Source organism: Strix aluco, chromosome 3 (assembly GCF_031877795.1).
Source record: "Strix aluco isolate bStrAlu1 chromosome 3, bStrAlu1.hap1, whole genome shotgun sequence".
Taxonomy (NCBI): domain Eukaryota; kingdom Metazoa; phylum Chordata; class Aves; order Strigiformes; family Strigidae; genus Strix; species Strix aluco.
In genome coordinates, this window is record NC_133933.1 from 49,627,209 (window position 1) to 49,648,064 (window position 20,856).

Here is a 20,856-nt window from a genome sequence, read left to right on the forward strand (position 1 = left end):
AGATTTCAATAGAACTTTTAAGAACCATATAGCACATTAGAAAGTCATATAAGCTGAACAACTGGATCATTTTGCTTCACATGTATGAAACATCTAAATTGCATTTATAATGGAGCAGTGGCAGCCACCCAATATTTAAAGCTAAATTTGAATACATTTTATTAAAGCCTGACTTTGGCTTTCCAGTTAAAGCCCACAGGAATACTGCCTCAAACTGAAGGACTAACTATAGATTGAAACAAACTCTTCTATCAAGCTCTTACAGATTTATACACCATTCAAGACTCTACAGAATTTTTTTTGGCACAAACCCTGATAGCGATTTTCAGCAGGAGAAACAAGAGACCCCACTGTTGTTTTGTACTGGTAACATGTGCTAACTAGTCAGTTCCTCTTTCAAAACTTGCTTCATCTGTGAAGTGTATAAGAAATTAGCCAACATTTCATTGATTGGCTGAAGAGCGAAGAAATTTGATGTTAACGTTATTGGGAAATCATTAATACTTATCACACATAACAGTATTGATAATCTTTAAATAAACTGAAATAGGGATATTGCTTTGATAGGGCAATGTTTAATATCACAGGTATGTACATGTATATATAAGAAAGGGCAAAATCATTACTCTGCCATACAATCATTATTACTGCATACTATTTTCAGTAATCTATCTGAAAAGAGGTTGCTTAGATTTCTTTTACCTGTAATATTTTCTGATTATATTTTTACTGCAAAATACATGTAAGCATTAAGCTTACTGAGATGCTATGATCTCTAGCTAAAGAGTTAGCATTTTTACCAGTAGATACTACACAACAGTATCACACGCAGCTAAGGGGCATCTTACTGCACAACAACGCATGCGAATTGTACAACGATGATCTGATCATTGTGTACAAGCCAGCTGCCTGTTACTACAGAAATCCTTTCCAGCCTGGATTAATACACAAAACATTCAAACACTGACTTTCACTGATTCTTAATGCTGACATTTAAAACGAAGATTAAATTTAAAGTTTCCAAATTATTTTTGAAGCTCTACAAATACAATGTTTAATTAAAATGAACGCATAGTTTATTTAGCTTCCTAAAGGCTTTGTCCTTTACACATTGCACATTTGCCTCCTGAACCACAGGCTATCTCAATGCACAGTAATGAGTTACAGCCTGCTGACAGAGGCTTTCTTGGTGCTTGGTATCGCTAAATTCTGGAAAATGTTGTGTCATATCCTGTGATGACTTCTTTTTAATGACAGACACCACATTAAATATTAATTATTATTTTTTCATGACTATCCACTTAGTATCACTTAGAACATTCAGTATCTCAAAAAAAGTGAATCACATTAAAGCTCTGCAATTATAGAAGGTCTTCCCGACACCAGAGTACTCAACAAAAGACCCCAAAAGATCGTCCCAGATAGAAAAACTGAAGTATGCAGAGGTGAGGAAAAGACAGCAGCCCTTACTCTTACCCCTGCTCTCCACTTTTTTTATAGTGAAAAAGTGACAAATGACCTACAAAGAATTCTGATGGCATAACTACCAAAAATGCTGACTTACAAAAGGTAACACTACTGAATTTGAGGTTTTACCTTGTAAGTTTAATCACCTCAATTTTCTTGAAATCTAGTAGGTGTTTCTTTCCTTCATAGTGATTAAGAGGGAGCACTGCACAGCATGCCAGATAGCAGAAGAAGAAGAAAAAAGGATAGGTCAGGAACTCAAGCCTGCAGGTGCACACACACTCATGTTCATCAAGACACTTGGTGTTAGGGTGGTCCCTGCACATGTCTCTTAGTTATCATTGGTTATAAAAAGGTTTTGCTTACACATACATTATTAACAAGTCAAAAATAAAGCAGGATATCATAAGGAGTGGAACAAGCAGGTGTTACTGTCTGAAGAGAAATGAAATGTTACTGTATATTTTAGAAATCACCCAGATACGTATCTATCTATCTAATAAGGATCATAGCGACTTCCACCTCACTCACATGTCACCTGGGCAAAATAATTTGCAGTCAGTTTAAAAGTATGGAACATTTCTAGGGTGAAAACTAGAACCCATCTTTAATTCCTCAGAGACTTGGGAGAAAATCAAGCCCAATTAGTCATGAAAAGACAAACTAGAACTGCAATGATGGGGCACCCTAATTTCATCAAGATAGCTACCAGCTGGAGAGTACACGCTTATATGAAAATTCAAGAATCTATTTAAATACATTAGACAACAAGCTGACTTTGACATGATTGAGGCCAATAATATTGTCTATAACTTTGCTTCAGCATTTTTTAAAGATACCGTAATCTAATGAATTATCTGTAATTGAGAGGAGTAGATCTTAATTTTTAAGTAACTCAGAGTGTTCCACAGGACGATTTTTGCTGGCCTCACGTTATTTAGTTTTGACCAAAAAATTAGTAGTGATGTTTCAACAAGCTGAGCTGTCAAAGCATGTGATTGTCTTCCCTGGGTACCAGTCAGTGTTATAAAGGAAACCTGATTTACTGGATTATTTTGGGATGCCACAGCCTACCACATAAAAGAACTGGAAAAAACAAATCCGTACTGTCTTAGAAAACACAGTTATGAAGACTATAAAGTAACTGTTGACAGTTAATAAACCTGTGCTCACACATGACAGTAAAATATCTGAACTTTCAATGAATTTATACCTTACATATTTTATACCAGAACATGTCATAGTTTATGATCTAGTGAAGATATTTAATTAAAAATGAAAAACAGCCCCTCTGCAAAGCAGTATCTGAGGATCTAAGTGAAGGGTTCTTTCCATTCATCTATTTTGCTTTTCTTATTATTGGTATGTTTCTTATTTGTTTTCTAATGAAACCTATACAGTAAGATAGTTATATGCAAGAAAACTTGATTTATAGTATACATCAGCAGAACCAATATCCACTCCACAGTAATACTTAGCCAGATACAACATGATAAATAACTGCAGAGCTTCATTTATAGCATTTCACCGTAAAGTAAATCAATCAGCTGGGGATGAAGTGTACCTTCCAAGGCACATATGCACAGATACTATTATTATCCTTTGCTATACTGTTTTGAAGCAAGCAATTCAGTAACCTCTCAATACAAAGAATGCCAGTCTTTCCTTCTGCTTCAGTGACCAACAGCTCTCTAGAAATTCCCCAATGGGGAACAGAGGTGACACAGCTGAAGAGAATAGTCATTCCAGAAACATGGCAACCACATCAAGCTACTCCTCTCACAGGGACACCACAGCCTTGTTATAAAATGTCAAACGAAGAATTTTGACAAATACATGCATTTTTCTATTAGGTATCCCCGCTTGCTGATAAATGGCTATAAAGAGGTTCACTACTAATGGACAACAGTAAGTTTTTCCATGAAAGTCATGTGAATGGCTATGTTCGAGACTAAAACCCACACCGCTATTTATTTTTTGCCACAAACATTATTTTTAAATAAAAAAGAATACAATACCATATAACAGAACACTTAAATGCTACATAATTTTTTTTTCTTTCAACCAACTCCATTTACAAATCAAGACAAATCTCGCACTTCAACATGTTCAAAACTGGAAGTTAGCATGATTTGTAAGTAATGTGTCAGGTTTTTTATTTGTTTTTATATTCTGCCTTGTGATGAACTACTAGGAGATGTTAGGGTATGTTATGCTATAGCTCTTCTCTAACAGTTTAGATTCTGTCTGTCACTCCTACTGAGATCCTACCAGCTTTACTACCTAAAGTGTACTCATTTGGGTAAAACTTCTATACCCTACAATGAGGAAAAAATCCCAGCTCTTGAAAGTATAAAAGCAAGCGGACCAACCCTAATTCCAGAACCAGAATACAGTCTGTATGTTGGGGTTTTTTATGGTTACACTGGGTTTCAGCCACCACTGTTGCATAAAGTTGCCTCAGTGGTCAAAGCTGCAGGCAGCACTGAAGCAGAGGAAGGCTAGTCGAGTGAGCCATGGTAAAACATAGCTGGGTTGCTCAACTCCTCCTAAAAGCTGGAAAATGAATGAATGGTTTTATACTAACAAAATTGCTTTTTCTTTCTTTCTTTCAAGTTTGTCAATCCTAGGAGTGCTGTGGGAATAGATGCAGTAATACCCTCACAGGTCCTTCACTGATAGGCATTTTCACGTTTGTATTTACACATCAGCTTCTGAATGGATTTTGGTACATTCTCAAAATTGAGTTTATTCAGGATACCAGCCAAGGCCAGATCCTAGGCAAAGGCATTTATACCACAAAGTTTAAACACCTAGATGAAGAGCTGAAGTTAGGGGAAGTAGTCTCCCTAAGTTCCCTCTGTGGTTGATAGAGACAGAAGGGAAATTATCAAAAAGCAAGTTCAAAAGGAGAAGCTTAATGGAAGCACTGCAAATATACTTTCCTCTTCCATTAAAGATATGGGGAACCTGTCCCTCTTGAGTTCTGCACCTCTCTCCAGAACCAGAAGTCACCTCACTTCAGCTGCCTAGATGTCATTCTAGGATAGCAATGCTGATTTCCAGGTAAAGTATCTGGAGTTGCAGGGGTGAAATAGGTCATCATCTGCAGCATAGATCTCAAGGGGGCTACAGAAGCAGTCACAAAACCCCAAAACCTCCAGAGCTTCTCAACTGCACTTTTGAAAGGGGAGCACAGCTTCCCATAACCAACAGAACTCCTCATATAACTTCAGCAGACTCATCAGGAATACAATGAGGGGTGGGGGGGTTGGGGGAAAAGGAAAGGGAAAAAAAAATAAAAATCAAAGCCACAACTGACCATTTCCAATAAAAATGCTCTTTATGTGGAGTCAGACCATAAACCATTTTCCCTAGGAAAAGGCTGCAAGTACTGTTGAAGCCCAATTTAAAAACAGAATTTTACTAACAAGAGGAGATTTTACAGTAAGGTAAGGGCCAGCTTTCTACTAAGTCTCAGCCAGTATAAATGCAAAATTAGGCATCAGCTTTCAATGTAACACATAGTTCAATAGCTCTTAACATCAGGTGCAATTAAGCACACTTTTAATTTTTGTCAACCAAATACCAAGGTAATAAAACTGACAACTCCCGTTGGAGGGTCTTTTTGTCACAGCAGTGCTGTTGGGTGATGAAGCTTTTTAACAGCTTGTTTACCTTGGCAGTGCAGTTATAAGATTATTGGGTAGCTGTACATTTTTCAAGCCAGGATTGCATTCCAGAGCAGAACATGAAAACTTAGAAGAAATTTGTCAAACTTTTTAAGCCTCATTATTTTTTTCCTCCATTTAGTATTTGTTCGATGCTGGAAGCTTACCAGCATCTGAGCTAGGAAGCCTTTGACCATTTCACTAGGAAAGGAAAACTTACTCTCTCCCCACTTCAGCTAACATAGATCCAGGCTAACTAGTCAGCAGAACTAACTCAGAGTGAAACTCATCAGTGAGATGAGGAACAGCTGATAATTTGTGTTAAATACTTAAACATTTTTCCTTTAAATCCTGATGTACATTCTGTATTTATTGCCTGAATAATTTCCACATTTTAAAAAGACTGATGGTGAAAGGAAAAAGGGTTGAAGGGCTTCTGAGAGGCTAATAAACTATTTTATTCATGTCCCAGATTGGAGGCCAGATGTTAAATTCATACTTAACCTGCCCTGCTGACCCATCACCCAGATTCAACTTCTCCTCTCAAAAGGAAAACCAGCAGTACCACTTGAAATGCAGCTGTAGAATATTTCAGATACCTCTTTTAGCTCCCTGTGTTTTGGGCAGGAAACAGTGCCCCACTCTGTGCCCTTTGGAAAGTGACCTTCTTTTCTTTTTTCAGAATCAGATGGGCCATCAGCACTCATCTCCATCTCATCCAATTGGTTCTCCTCTTCCTCAAAAACACAGCAACTGTTTTCTTTCAGTTGAAACCCTCGGATCAACAGCTGACAGGCCTCCAAGTCTGCTTCCCACACTCTTTGGAGCAGCTGGCTCCTGCAGCTGAAATAAAAGCCAAAAGAAAATAAAACTGCAGTTCAGGGAGAATAGTTGCTATTTCAAGTAACTTTTGGGGTGACTGCTTATTATTAGATAGAAAAATTAAAGCATCAAAAAAACCAACAGCAGCTCAAATACTTCCACAAAGATAACACAAGCTATTTCACAAACTGAAAAGCAGTGCAATTATGGCTCTATTTCAAATCTGATGCCATAAAAACACCTTTGTGCTAAGACTGTTGCTTCCACCTGCACGGTGTACACTGCCTACCTGTGACCTTCTGTTGATCAGACCCAAGTGCAGGGGTCTTGTGGTCACAGCCAGAGCTTCCTTCATGCTACTGGATACACAGGCCTGTCGTCCTAAAAGCAGTCATGTGGTTTTCCTGAATCTGATGTAGAAGATCATGTATGAAAAAAATCACACTATTTACTGCATTAAATCAGCTCTAATTTTTGGAAAATAGGTACACTAAATTTCTTGTTAGACTGAAACGTGCTTGCTTCAACTCTGGTGAATCAGATTAGATTAAACTATAATACTCCTCCTTTCCTTCAGTTTTTTACTTTGGAGTGTTGCCCTTATCTCTCACTAATGTGCTTTAGGGTTTTTTTCTGTTTTGTTATCCCACCAAAGAAAAAACAAAAGTATTAGGAAATTCAAAATACTAAAACTTCTTCATACTTTTAATCCATTGATCATCTCTCAGAGATGTCCAAGTACATTACAAATACTGCTCCTGAGATCCGTCCAATAGATATTTTCATCTGAAGTAAATGGGAATTCTAGGCATAGATAGTTTTTCAGAACAAGACACTGAACGCTAACATCACGCTGCTCCTAAGAGATGTGGTCACATCTCCATTTAATACCTTTTGTCTCTAAGGAACCAAAAGGTTAGGTTGCTTGCTAAAATATAGCAGATCAGAGGCAGAGCTTGGGATAGGATTCAGAATTGCCAATTCCCATGGCAATACACACTTCCATACAGATTTGAATGCTAGTATCTAATAACCGCAATATTTTTTTCACAGTGCTTTTCAAATTATATCATTTTCTACATAATTGTAAGCAATTATAAGTGATTTAAAAGAAGGAAAATAACTATTTGATTTTAACTTTTCTGACTAAATTAAATACCATCTTATCTTTTCTTCTAAATGAAGGATAAAGGAGCTGCACTGCTTACAATGAATTAATTAATCTAATAAAGTTACATTATTAACTCTACAAACTCTACAATATGCCAAGCTGAAAAATTCACACAGCAATATTTTGAGACTGAGAGCAAAATTAAGCTCCAAAAGCTGAGCTATTTGATCTGTGCTTAGAGTCAGTCTGTATGTTTATTGAAGGCAGAATACAGCGTGAGGTCCACAAATTGGTCTCCCCCAAGGAGTTCAGAGTATCACTAATTAGAAAGGGAAAAAATCTTCACTGGTTTACACTTCTGTGTTCCATCCAGGTAGCATTTCACTTAGCCAGAAAAATAAAATAGCCCCCACTGTTTCTCTACTTGTCAGTCACATCATCACGGTTACACAAGCAAAACATTTCCCTGCAGACATACATAAATCCATTTACTTGCTTTTTGAAAAAGTTTGTTTGCAGCTATATATAGCTTATTATTAAAGGCTCAGAAAATACACAAGAGATCTAAATCATAATTTCCAGTGGATAGCTTGTTTTGGCTATTCAATTTAATGAAGAGCAATATTGACAAAACTAGGGCAGAGATAGCGATGTATGTAGTATTCACAGTGGAGAAGATGAATTGCATATATAAAAGTACAGCGTAACTGGGCCTGGGCTGCTGTTACTCAGCCATGACTCAGCTCATCGGTCAACATGCTTTTGGTTGCATCTAAGTTTTACACCCATTCTAGTAATCAGCAATTACTGAACATATTGTTAATGGCTTGCTTTTATTTTAAGGACATCTTTGTTTAATCATCGTATCTGTAAAACTCTGATACATCTTGAACTAAATTATGCTGAACTTTTCATCTGAAATCAGAAAAACACACATATACTTGGATATTCTGTATGTACCTAAGCCCAAGGACTCTGCATCTTTTATCTTTTAGTCTGTATTTTGAAATTCAGTGCCTAGAAGCATTTTTCAAACACACTTTTTGAACAAAAATTACTTGAAAGCTGCAAATAGCTGACACAGAAACACATACCAAATAATTATTAAAAACTATATTGTCCCCAGCATGCAAAAAATCTTTCGCTTTTACACCAGGTGTAAAATCAAGCTCAGCTGAATTTCAGAGTTTGATTTATTCGTGTTCAATCCATACTAAAAGTGCATTTGCAGTCTGCATGAAGCCAAAAGTGTATGGATGCCTGTACTGAACACTGAGTTTTTTCAGGTATGCAACTTTTCAAAATGACGGATCAAGATTGGATCAGATTTTATATTATTCCTATACTTATAAATATTTTACGATATATCAACCTCTAGGTGTTATACATCTGTACATTACTATCAAAGTGGCATACGTGTCAAGTTCAATGGAGGTGCCAGGAAGAGTTTGCTGGAATCCACAACAAAAGACAATCCATCAACCATGTATATAGACGCATCAAAAACAAAGCATACCTTAATCATCTACTGATTGTGAACTTCCAAGTGTCAGAGTGTTCATGAGTCCAAAGTGCCAGGCTTTGTACAAACACCAAACAGATTACAATGATGGCCCTTTCCTCAGAAAGACTTTTAAGTTTAAAACAAGCAACAAGAGCTAGGATACAGATGAGGATGTTCTAAGAAACACTGAGACATCAGTGGAGTGAACATGACACATTAGTTACAGTACAACAGTTTAATTAGTTAATTAGTAACTAACTAGTCTAAATCACTGTCAAGCACACTGAGGTATCACAGTGAATGAGCATTTTAAGGACTTGCAAGAGGTCAATAAAACAGGTCAATGGATATCCAAGATCTCCGTCCCTCCACTGAGGAATCACGTAAGAAAGGTAAAAGATTCTAGTATAAAAACAAAAATGGGCAATTGATTGATACCAATATCGTTTAACATCTGTAGATGGAAGTCAGTCTTTTGATATTAAAAAAAAAAAAAAAAAGAAGAAAAGACAGAGTAGGTGGGTAAAAGATTGTAAGCAGCCTTGACATTGAAGGCTAGTAGTTATGTTTGATGTGACAGGACAGAGGGAACCAATGAAGAAAAGAAAACAAAGTGAAATGATCAGACACACAGAATTTGAGAGAGGAGGAGAGAACAGTCATTGCAGTGGCAACGGCACTTTGAATGCATAAGAATAGGGCAAGACTGCTTTTGTCAATTCACGGCCAGGGAAATGGATGTTGAAGTGACTGAGATGCAAGACTCAACCCAAGTAATTTTTTAGCTGGATGGATAGCTGGGACAGGTCTTATCTCAAGGATATGACACAGAAAGAATCTACAAGAGCAGGCCTAAGTTGACATAAAGAATGGCTGAGACATCCACAGCAATACAAAAGGACACAGCAGGGAGAATTCTGGATTAGGTCAAGTTGATGATGATGGAAGAGCTGTCAGAGAAACAGAACTGTTTATGGACAGAAGGAAATTAATGTGGAACAGAGAGGTTTATCTTTGAGTTCTCTTCATAAAGTGGCAATTGAAATTGTAATTTCAGATGCCTTTACAAAGTCTCAAGTAGTTTTTTAAGAAACAACACCAGAGACCAGAGGGTACAAGGAAACAAGAGGATATCTTCAATCTACACGTAACATTGGGTGAAATTCATGTCAAGAGTCATATCCAACACGGATTCTCTCTCTCTTCCTTGAAGACCAAAGAACATTGCTCCTCTGTCTTTTCATAAGATTCCCAGAGATATCAATGGGGGCTCTCTATGGGGCTCTCAGCACAACATTATTCTAAAGCTATTTATAGTGCTAACTGGAACTACAAGAACATGATTTTCCTATTGAGGGCTCTGCGTACACACAAAAGGCACATTCAGTTCCTGAACATTATAGCCTAAATGAAAACATGCCCATGTAAACATAGCCAAAAATTTTATATTAAACCCTATTAAAAAAACCCAAAACAAAGTCCCCCAAATTTTCCTCAAAAGCAAATCAGAATCAACATGTGGAGGTGTCAGTACTTGTAAATCTCATCATCTCTAGTTTTTAGGAATGCACCTTGGTGAATGAAAAGTGGTTTATAACACCCTGAACTATAACCTATAATGTTGATAGACGTTGCTTATTTTAAGGGAAATCCCTGTAAGAAGCCACATATTGAAAGCCAAGAGAGTGAGACTGAAGCTAAAAGGCTACATAGTAAGACACCTATTTAGAAGCTGCATAAACAAAAGCTAACTTATGAGGAAAGGTTAACCATCACTAAGAAGAAATATTGTAGGCAACTTCCTTCTAATAGGTGAGCCACACTGAGGTGCAGATTCAGGAAAGCATGTACTTACCTTTTCCCAGTACCTGGCACATATGTTAACACTGCATTCGCTGACCCTAAAAGGCAGTCTTCTCTGACAAGAAAGCAAACAAAATGCAACAAAAATAGTCTGGCAGAAACAACAGGGATTTTCACTACAACAATTACAATGATTGAAAAGTTTTGAGGCTTGCAGAAAATGGCAATGCGAATCTAAAGACTTTTGCTCTATATTCCCATTCTTTGTTGATCTATTGTACAAACTAGGGAAAGTTTCTCTATATTTTGGTCACTCACTTCTATTTATATTGCACCACAGGGAAGGAACTAGCTTTTTTTACTCTACATTTAGTTATGTCTTTGTTGCCTTTTCTTAAGGCAAAGCCATGCAGTCATCAAAGGAGGCAAGTAAAAGAAAGTATGGAGTAATAATACCTAGAGGAAAGCAGGCAACCATATTGCTTTACTGTTAGCAGAAATCCACCCCTCTCATTTGGTTTATCATATTAATTCACTGTCATGCATTAATAGCCATTCCTATATTTAACAAGTATTTACTACTTCAGCAATATGTTTTGCTTCTCTCCTTCATAATAAAGGGTTTTCAGCCTGATCAGTTCTTGATCGTTAACCTTAGCCATTATACTTTAAGATGCCTACAACCAATCTGTTGAACAAACCAAGGACTACAATGTTCCTCTCAGTGGGTCACACGAGGCTTTAAGGACAGGGAGGCACATAAACGTATTTTCCCCATTTGGCTGGTGTGCAACAGCAGACTGATAAGGGAGAAGGTACAGCTAGGCTAGCTCATGAGATCACAGCTCTCAGCTGATCAACATAAAAGAGAGAAGAAAGAAGGTGCATGAAAAGGGACAAAGAAAACCTGGACTCTGCCTGAACAGGAAAAACTTTTCCTTTTCATTCGCCTGTGGGCTAGAAAAATCACCTTTTCTAAACATCTGAAATCAAAACCTTTTGTGTTTTTTTATTCTTGCAAGTCTCCCTATCCTATAAATCTCTTCACACAACCTCAATTTTACAGTTCAATTCCTTGGATTGTGTCTCTTCTCTCCAACCTCCTCGGAAGCTGAAAATGACACAAATTGACTTCATATTGTTCCGATCATGTGGTTGTCCCCCAGTGCAGGAGACATTCTTCCTACCCCCTTACTTCAAAGCTCACTGATAACAGTTGGTTGTTGTTCAGCACTATTACTGCACTTCTCCATATAAAAACAAGACTCTCTCCCAGAAGATCAGGAGACTTCACACTCCCCTGGTCAGATGTCAACCTGCTCTAACACCTACCCTGGAGACTAACTAGAACTCCTAGGCAAAGTCTGAAGCATGCAGTACTTTTCTCTAGCACTAGCAATTTGCTTGTCTTACCTTGCCTTCTCCCTTATAAAACATATAATAATATCTAGAAAACAACAAGTAGCTGACCCTCTTTAAATGTGATGTTTGACCTACTGGAGAATACTCTGGACCAGAACCATAAGAGCCCAAGAAAGCAATCCTCACAATCCTCATCTAACTTCTAGACTTCTGCATCTTCTATATCTAAAAATTCTGCTCTGGGCTGACTTTTCTAATATCTAAATCTTATGAGCCACAGCCAAGCCCTCTGCACAACAGTCCTAGCCAAAAGACATCCAGCACACTCAGACAGGACATGATAGTGCGGCACAGAGATGTGGACACTACTTTCATGCAGCTGGAAGAATGGGTGATAGCAGTGGCTCTGCTTTCTACAGCATCCCAGGAGCAGAGGCAAATGTGCAGAAAGGGACAGATTTGAGGCAGAGCCCCCAGACCAGGCTAGCCCTCAATGTGGTGGCTACGGCATCCTTCTCTCCTACTCAAGGATGTAGCAGGACAGAGTATACCTGGAGGTGCAGTAGGCAGAGTACCTGGAGCCAGGTCTCCTGTGTCTTTGTTGAGTAATCTAATCTCCATGATACTGCTAGGGAACACCCACCACAGTCTTTTAAATTATGGTGGGATTAGAAGATATTGCCTCTTGGCTTTGTGAGCAAAAAAAAATAGCAGCAGTTCAATTACCTCCTTGCCCACAGCCGCCAAATTTCAGAAGAGTCCTAGGAGTCCTAGTGGAGAACCCCAAATATGAGCAGACACCTGCTCATCTCCAATACTTAACACTGTAGACACCCTAGGCCCAGTATAAAAAACACTTACCGAATGGAACTGAAGCATAACAAAACCACTTTAAAAAGAAAAAATGCCACACTAGAATACAACCACTCAAACACTGCACATTCTCCCTCGGGCTGCTGCTGCCTGCTGCATGGGCCTGGCTTCTTTCACATCTCTCCTTGCCCCTCTCTGAACTTCCACTGCAGTGACAGTGTATTTGTGCAGGTCTGGCCGCAGGAACAACCTCCACAGGTCTTTACACTCCTTTCAGTTGAAAACTTAACTCTTTTCTTCCCCGCCTCTATTTTCTCCCTGTTTCTGTGCTGTTACCTAGCAGGTAACACTGCCATATGACAGATCATGCACAGAATAAGTGTATGATGCACTATAGAATTAACTATCTGAAAACATCTAGATTACATGATTATGTAATTTGTAAACAATTTTAACTGTATTATTTTATCCTTGTGCGAAAGACTTCATAGTATGTGAAAATGGATGAATGTAGTGAAGATGTACGTATATGAAGGAAATAAGCCTTTTTAACTTGTATAAATATTTTCCTTTAAACACTAGTAACATTGAAGCACAATCAATGTACCATGTAACTATTATATATTTCACAGTGCTACAAAATGAGGGACAGAGTTTTCAAATGTGCATGTCAAATTGTCAAAGCCGGGTAAACAAAGGTGAGCTGTGAGTGTAGGCAGTTTCCTACTTTAGATTTGTAGCTGAATGATTTCTATCAGCAGCTGAGATACATTATTGAGAATACAGTCTTTAGTGCAGAAGGCAAGACAAACCATGTGTTAGGAGGGAGGGCTGGGAGCAAACCACTGCCCAGGGCCAACTGCAAGTGGGACCAACATATCTGAGCTCCTTCCAGAATTCTGTTTTTCTCTCTGGTTTCGTAGATTTTGATTTATTGAAGCATTGTGTTTTACAGCAATAATTGTATGTTAACGAAGTGATGAACCAGACGCAAGTTGTACCCTCTCCCATAAATTCCACTCTGCTCCCCTCAGCAAAGAAAATTTCAATTATATGTAATGCGTCAAAATATTTCTCACATGAAGAGTCATCACACTCTCACGTTAACATTTTAAATCAGTTTGGGGCATTTTGTAAATATGTATAATGATGTTATGCCACCAATTCTATAAATTGTATAACTAAGAAAAAAAAAAATGGATAAACGCATTCTATTATGGTGGATGGATGCTAAGATTACTATGGAATTTTCTCAGACCTTTCAAATGCTATTAACTTGAACTGATTTCATAAACATTTCTTAAAAAACTCCTTCCCATTAAGACATGCAGAATTTTTCATAAAAAAGAGTCTAGTAACAAATAAGAAATAATATTCATGTAAAAATATATGGTCTCTCACAGTGACCTCACTAAACAGAAGAAGATAAATATCTGAAAATATCTTCTGCCAAATGTTTAAAAAAAATTTAAGCCTATCAGCTACACTCATTATCCACAAATTCTTCCACTCGGTAAAACATTACCTACTGCATCTAGGATACTGAAGGATTAGAATCTAAACTGAAATCTAAAAACAATCCAATAAGGATCATGACAGCTTTCCCTTGCCCATAGAAAAAAACCTGACATCAGCATTTTAAGGGCAGAGCTACCACCTTGTATTTTATGTGAAATGTACATATTTTACGCCTGCTTTTTCCTTCTTGAAAGGCCTGTTCAAAAACAAGGAGGAAGAACAATTTTTCTAGTGCTTAAAAACAATAATGGACGTTTGATTAGTGTTATTAGAAAACAAGATACCATACAATACTGAACAGTATTTTTGTCGTTTTCTCTTCAATCCTCCAGCCTTTTATTTTACCCAGCACAAAACTTTAATCATGGCCTGTCATCTTTCTATCAATATTCAATGTCACTGTGTTATACTTAAATTATCTCCACTGGAAACACAAAATGATAGACTGCTGCAGCTGATGGTTTTCACTTTGATTCTTAATGCAAGGTGGATGCGGGAATGGGACCAACATGTCGAATGCAGGAAATTAAGTAATTTACAAGAGAAGAAGGAAGGCACCTTGTAGTAAGAATTTACTAGTCAATTTTGTCCCTATATTTACTGTACAGTTTATTTTTACTATATTACCTAATCTATAATGTAAAAATTTACTACCTGCTTTCAGGGCTATTTATTTCTCTTTAAAAAAAAAGGAATAGAGTAATGGTCCTCTGCCCCTACCTCCACTGAAACATCAATTATAAATAATCCATTCTAACTTTGATAGATGAGGAGAAAGCTACCAGGGAATTCTTCTTATTAAGCAGTTCACACAACGCCAGCTTCTCAACCCTAGTTTATCATTCACTTCATTCATAATCTGATAAAGCACCTTCAAGTTTGGTACTAACTCTGATAACTCAGTCTGCATCCTGCTTGCCTTTGGCTCCTGCAATAACAGCAAAGCCCCACAACATCATTAAACAGTTGGGGTTTTTTTCTGACTGGATGGGAATTGCTGGTATTAGGTATTTTTTCTGCACTGTTTAATATTTGATCCCAAATCAGATTTAAAGGAGAGGCATGAATTAGGCCCTGGTTTGGGAAAGCATGCATCTCAGGATCTATGTATTCATCTAAGCTCTGTTCAAACAGAGCTGTTGAATAAGCCTAAATACTTCATGAGCTTGAAACCCACAAAGGATTCAACTTCTAGTGACTTCCACTGAAACTGAAGCAATGCAGTGGCTCTCCATGTCACAACACCAGTTCTAATCCAAGAAAATAAATTTGTTTCCAAAAGTATGCCACAAGAAGAAAGCACAGCGTTTGCATTGAGGCCACATTCTCAGCTGCCACAACTGCTGCAATCGCAGCAATGGCTATTTATGTCAAGAGAAGAATAAGTTCTTATCGCAAAGCAATTAGAATAATGAGCCTGATCTCTTACTGTTTATTACGTTCTCTGACCACAAGTGTTAGGAAGCATACAGAAGGAACTCACAACTCTCCTGTCATTTTTTTTCATCTCTGTTCTCCAATATAAAATTCAACTGTTTATAACACATTCCCCTCTCTGAAAGGGTAACAGATTTAGACTTTCAGTGTCAAGTGAATTTGGGAATGTGAATTATCCTGTGTACTACTGACTGAGCACGAATTAAGCATACATAACAATTTAAAATAACAGGACAAAGAAATGCCCTTTTAGAAGAGATTGGGAGAGATGACATATTGTCATCATGTGGGAATGTACCTTGAAATTCAACCTTTGTAATCAGGAAGACACACCTGGAAAAATGAGAGCATTGGCCAAATACTGATGTCAATAGCCGTGTGCTTACGGAGTTCCTCTGAAATGTCTGAGGGCACGATATGACCTGCTGTAGCTGCAGGGTCAAACAAGGTCAGGAGCCAAATCCTGTTCTGGCTCAAAAAGAGCAAGAGAGAAAGGGCAGGGTCTGTAGATCCTCCCTGTTTGAACCCTGTTAGCTACAATGAACCCTGCACTGCTGTTGACAGCACACTTAAAATTGCCAGGGCCTGCATGTCTTCCCAAACTGGCAGAGTATGTTCCCAGCAGTACGTACATTAAGTCACGAATGCTTCCAAATGCTAGTGGGAAAGACTGTCCCAGTTGCATGACAGACAGAGCTATCCTACATCTTCATACTCATGCTATGTAGGTGGTGATACTTTATTTATTTTCTACTTGTTTAATTATCATGATGCTTGTATCTAATTGGCCAGTCAGGACTTTGTGCAAAGTATTGTCCAAACACAGGACAGGAGGATTTAGCAGCACTGCTGGGCAGCAGGCAGATGATGTCAGACATCCATCCTCATCCTGATTAATTGTTCTACACCCATTACTACGGTTGATGGCAATCTTGCTCAACAGAGATGAGAAAGCTTCTGAGAAATGCACAAACTGGTTTCAAGTCTTGTCTTCAGGGTTGCACTCAAAACCAGTAGCAGTAGAAAAACACACATCCACCTCTGAACAATTTTCCTGCCAAGTTCAGAAGGGATCAGGGTCTTTGTCACTATGTATATGCACCCACGTACAGCCACCAAGGGACCTGGTAAGAGAGCGAAAGCTTAATGCCATGGACACAGAGGTGACAAACAGCTTTGCATCTCCCTCCCCTCACACAGTCTTATCTCCACAACTAAGATAGGTTGAGGTTTGCATGAAATCAGCTCACAGAGAAGACAACAGTAGGGCAGAGCCAGGCAAGGCACAGGTGATGCTGATGGGCAAAGAGAACACAGCCATGATACACTCATCTTTTTCTCAGTAAAATAAGACCACGAAAAGTCCCATGAAATTACTGGAAACAGTCTTCTGTTTAAGCAAGTGTCTTTTATCAATTTTTCAAACTCAGTCCCTAGGTTCTAGAGTGCCTCTCACCTGACACTACACTCCTACTAAACATCTGCAAATAATGCTAGCACCTCCTCTTGCACATTTTCTCCATTATCTGGATGTGATGATGAAATCACTGTCCTTTAGCTTGACAGAGTATCCAAAGGTAACTCCTCGACAGCTATAGCACACTGCAAATGCATCCTCATGTTGATGGGCTTAGAACTTATCTTCAAACATCCTCTGAAAATCCTGGGATGAGGTCAGTGGCTGAATACTCTGAACCACAATGGAGCTGTGGGATAGAAATATCTCACAGCCAAAGCATTTTTTTCATAGTAGATGGAAAACTATTAAAAGCAAGTCACCAAAGCTCACTGTATCAACCTTCCCTTCATCAATGCAAACATATATTAGTATAGATATCTACAAGAAAAATTATATAGGCTTCCAGGTCAAAAAACCACACAACCTACTCTCAAGGAAGAAGCAGCCACTATGACTGATGTCAGTCATCTTAGATATTCACCACTCACAAAATGGGATCCTCTCTGCATTCACAAGTATCACTGATTAACAAACAATAAAAATGATTAATATGAACTTCAAACTCTTAATAAAATTCATGTAAGTCAATCAAATAGAAAGAGATGAGAAAACAGGAAAGAGCACAAGTGACTGAAAAAAAATAATAAGGAAAACATTACTTCTGGTCCAAAATAGTGAAATCTCAGCACACCAAAGCAGCAGTGATGTAGAATTACTTATTCTTGATGAGGGAAGAGTTTGAAGCAGAGAAGACTACCGTGACACTAATGAGTTTCAGCAAAGTGTTGAACTCTAGCTTTGCAGGCATGACTGACCAGCACCAGAACAATGCAGCATAAGAAAAAGGCATACAGAATAAGAAAAGATCCTAACAAAACACGCAATTACTAACCAACTAGAAATGCTGTGAACTTTCAGCACATTTTCTTTTTAAGCAAGGGCAATACTTTCTGTTTTTAGAAGGGGAGACCCAGCCTTGCCCTCTGATGATTTTTGCTATGCTAAGTATAAAATGAATGGAAGACAAAGAGCCTGGAGGGAAGGGGGGGAGGTGGGCGAGCTTTTCCATGAATAAGCAGCAAAATCCCCTGTCACCTTGTCTTTGCCAATGCTGCACACTAACACTGAAGTTAATTCAGTAACTTTGAAAAAGCCCTAGCCTGCATGAAACCTGAATTAATATGGACAGAGAGTTACTAAAGGCTGTGTGACCGTGTGCTTTGCTTTTTCTAAAGCTTTAAAAGACACTGGAAACTGACCCCAAATTTGACCTCTTTTTTTTTTTTTCCTAAAAACATCTAATTTCAATGCTGAGATGAGATTTAAGAACAGAGCTTTCCCCTACTTCTCATAAAACAGTATAGTCACATGCCACAGTTCCCCCACCACCCAATTAAAAAGGAAAAAAAGAAATCAATATTTGTGACCCAGCATCCCTGAACAGGCAAAATGCCAAAAAAAGCAGAAGACGACAACAATTGCTAAGCTTATAATTCTTGTGCACTTCTTCACTTCTTACCATCTCATATAGAAGCCAGCAGTCATTAAAAAATGTTCAAGACACAATATATAATTATCTGCTCGAGGGTAGGGAGGCTCTGCAGAGAGATCTGGACAGGCTGGAGCGATGGGCTAAGGCCAGCTGTAGGAGTTTCAATAAGGCCAAATGCCGGGTGCTGCACTTGGGCCACAACAACCCCCAGCAGCGCTACAGGCTTGGGGAGGAGTGGCTGGAGAGCTGCCAGTCAGAGAGGGACCTGGGGGTGTTGATTGACAACCGGCTGAACAGGAGCCAGCAGTGTGCCCAGGTGGCCAAGAAGGCCAATGGCATCCTGACTTGTGTCAGAAATAGCGTGGCCAGCAGGGACAGGGAAGTGATCTTACCCCTGTACTCGGCACTGGTGAGGCCGCACCTCGATTCCTGTGTTCAGTTTTGGGCCCCTCACTACAAAAAGGACATTGAATTACTCGAGTGTGTCCAAAGAAGGGCAATGAAGCTGGTGAAGGGTCTGGAGCACATGTCGTACGAGGAGCGGCTGAGGGAACTGGGGTTGTTTAGTCTGGAGAAGAGGAGGCTGAGGGGAGACCTCATCGCCCTCTACAACTACCTGAAAGGAGGTTGCAGAGAGCTGGGGATGAGTCTCTTTAACCAAGTAATAAGCAATAGGACAAGAGGGAATGGCCTCAAGTTGTGCCAGGGAAGGTTTAGACTGGATATTAGGAAGCATTTTTTTACAGAACGGGTTGTGAGGTGTTGAAATGGGCTGCCCAGGGAGGTGGTGGAGTCCCCATCCCTGGAGGTGTCCAAGAGGCGGGTTGACAGAGCGCTGAGGGATATGGGGTAGTTGGGAACTGTCAGTGTTAGGTTAATGGTTGGACTAGATGATCTTCAAGGTCTTTTCCAACCTAGATGATTCTGTGAGATATACCAAATATGCACTAACTCTTTACTATGACTCAAAGTGGAGAAGTAAATTTTGTGTTATGTTCCCTTCCCCCAGAAAACTGCTGGACCCAAAAGCCTCCCCATCGCATCTCTCCCTTTCTGCAAAAATCTCCCTCCACACCTTCAAGCAGCAGATGGTTCCTCAGAAATTAAAACAAAAGTCCTCCTCCCCTTGCAGCAAGCATTCATTTTATTACTGCAGACTCAGATGATCCTTGCTACACCCACAAAAGACATGTGGGCTCCATCAATGCAATTATCTCCTATCTTGTGGAGGCCGCAGACAGAAGCAATAGGGTTTTTTTGTAGGTTTTTTGTGTTTGTTTTTTTTTTTTTTTTAATATTTTCTCAGTATTTAGTAGTAGATTGCATTCTTTGCCCTCCTCCATTTTTACTGCTTGTGCAACGTGCTTTCATTATAGATGGGTATAATATTAGTTCTGCCGGTGCTGAAAGACACAAGTTATAGGTTAGGAACCAAGAGTTGTATCCGGGCACGAGACATGGGTTTGTTTATCAAAGGATCTCCACTACCACATGGCACCAGGTCACCCTGAAGATGAAATGTGCACTATGCTGCAGATACATGATTACAAACTCTAATCTGCTGCACTTCCAGAGAGATGATTTCAGTTTCCACCCTCCATGGGCATTAGCTACACTTTCCACATCCAGAAACAAAAGGAACAGCAAAGATCCTCCCCTTTCCTCCAGACCCAGTTAATCTAGACTAATCCATTTCCATGAAGCAATACCATCAAATTTCTTGTGAGATTATTTAAATTTACTAAGAGCTTCCAAGATACTATACTCCATCAGGACATCGCAGTCATTTTCAAATATAGTGCAAGTGATTATGAAGACAATAAGAACATTTAATGAGAACCCGCACCGTGGTAATGCAGTCTAAGATATCTTGAAAAATAATCTGCTGTGTTTTAAAGGTGAGAATAGATTTTCTGTGAATCAAGTGTTTTCTTATATTCCTACTATCCAACTCCTCCACCCCTCCCATATACAGAGAAGAGATACCCAAAAATAGGTTCGCTAAGGAATACAGTAAGAAACAAAAGAAAGAAGGTAAGAATTTACAAAGTGGAAATGAGACAAGTGGAAGGAGGAGAAACAGAGAAGCCACAATAAAGGAAAGACCAGAAGATGAATCAAAAAGCCCCCTCTCTAAGAATGCTAACTTTAAGATAGATCAATTAAAGAACAGCAAACAAGAAAGCACACAAACATTCAAAGCAGAGGAAAAAAAGAAATAGAGCAAGAAAGGACACTTAGGTTTTTGTTCTTTGTTAATTGGATTCACCATTGTGAAAATTAAAGTTCCAAAGCTATTTTAAAAAGAGGCTGTATGTCACAAAATAAGGCTTGGCCAATACAGCAACCAAAAAAAAAAAAAAAAATCACCTGTAACTTATTAACTAGTACACTCTG

The 20,856-nt window shown here is 38.7% G+C and overlaps 1 protein-coding gene across 1 annotated transcript in view; it reads right to left on the minus strand.

Annotated features, from left to right (window-relative positions):
- Positions 1-20,856, minus strand: part of DISC1 (DISC1 scaffold protein) — a 208,152-nt gene that overhangs the window by 21,612 nt on the left and 165,684 nt on the right. The window contains exon 11 of the mRNA XM_074818475.1: positions 5,738-5,981. Within this exon, the coding sequence (XP_074674576.1) occupies positions 5,738-5,981 (244 nt within the window). The remainder of the gene's footprint in view (positions 1-5,737; positions 5,982-20,856) is intronic.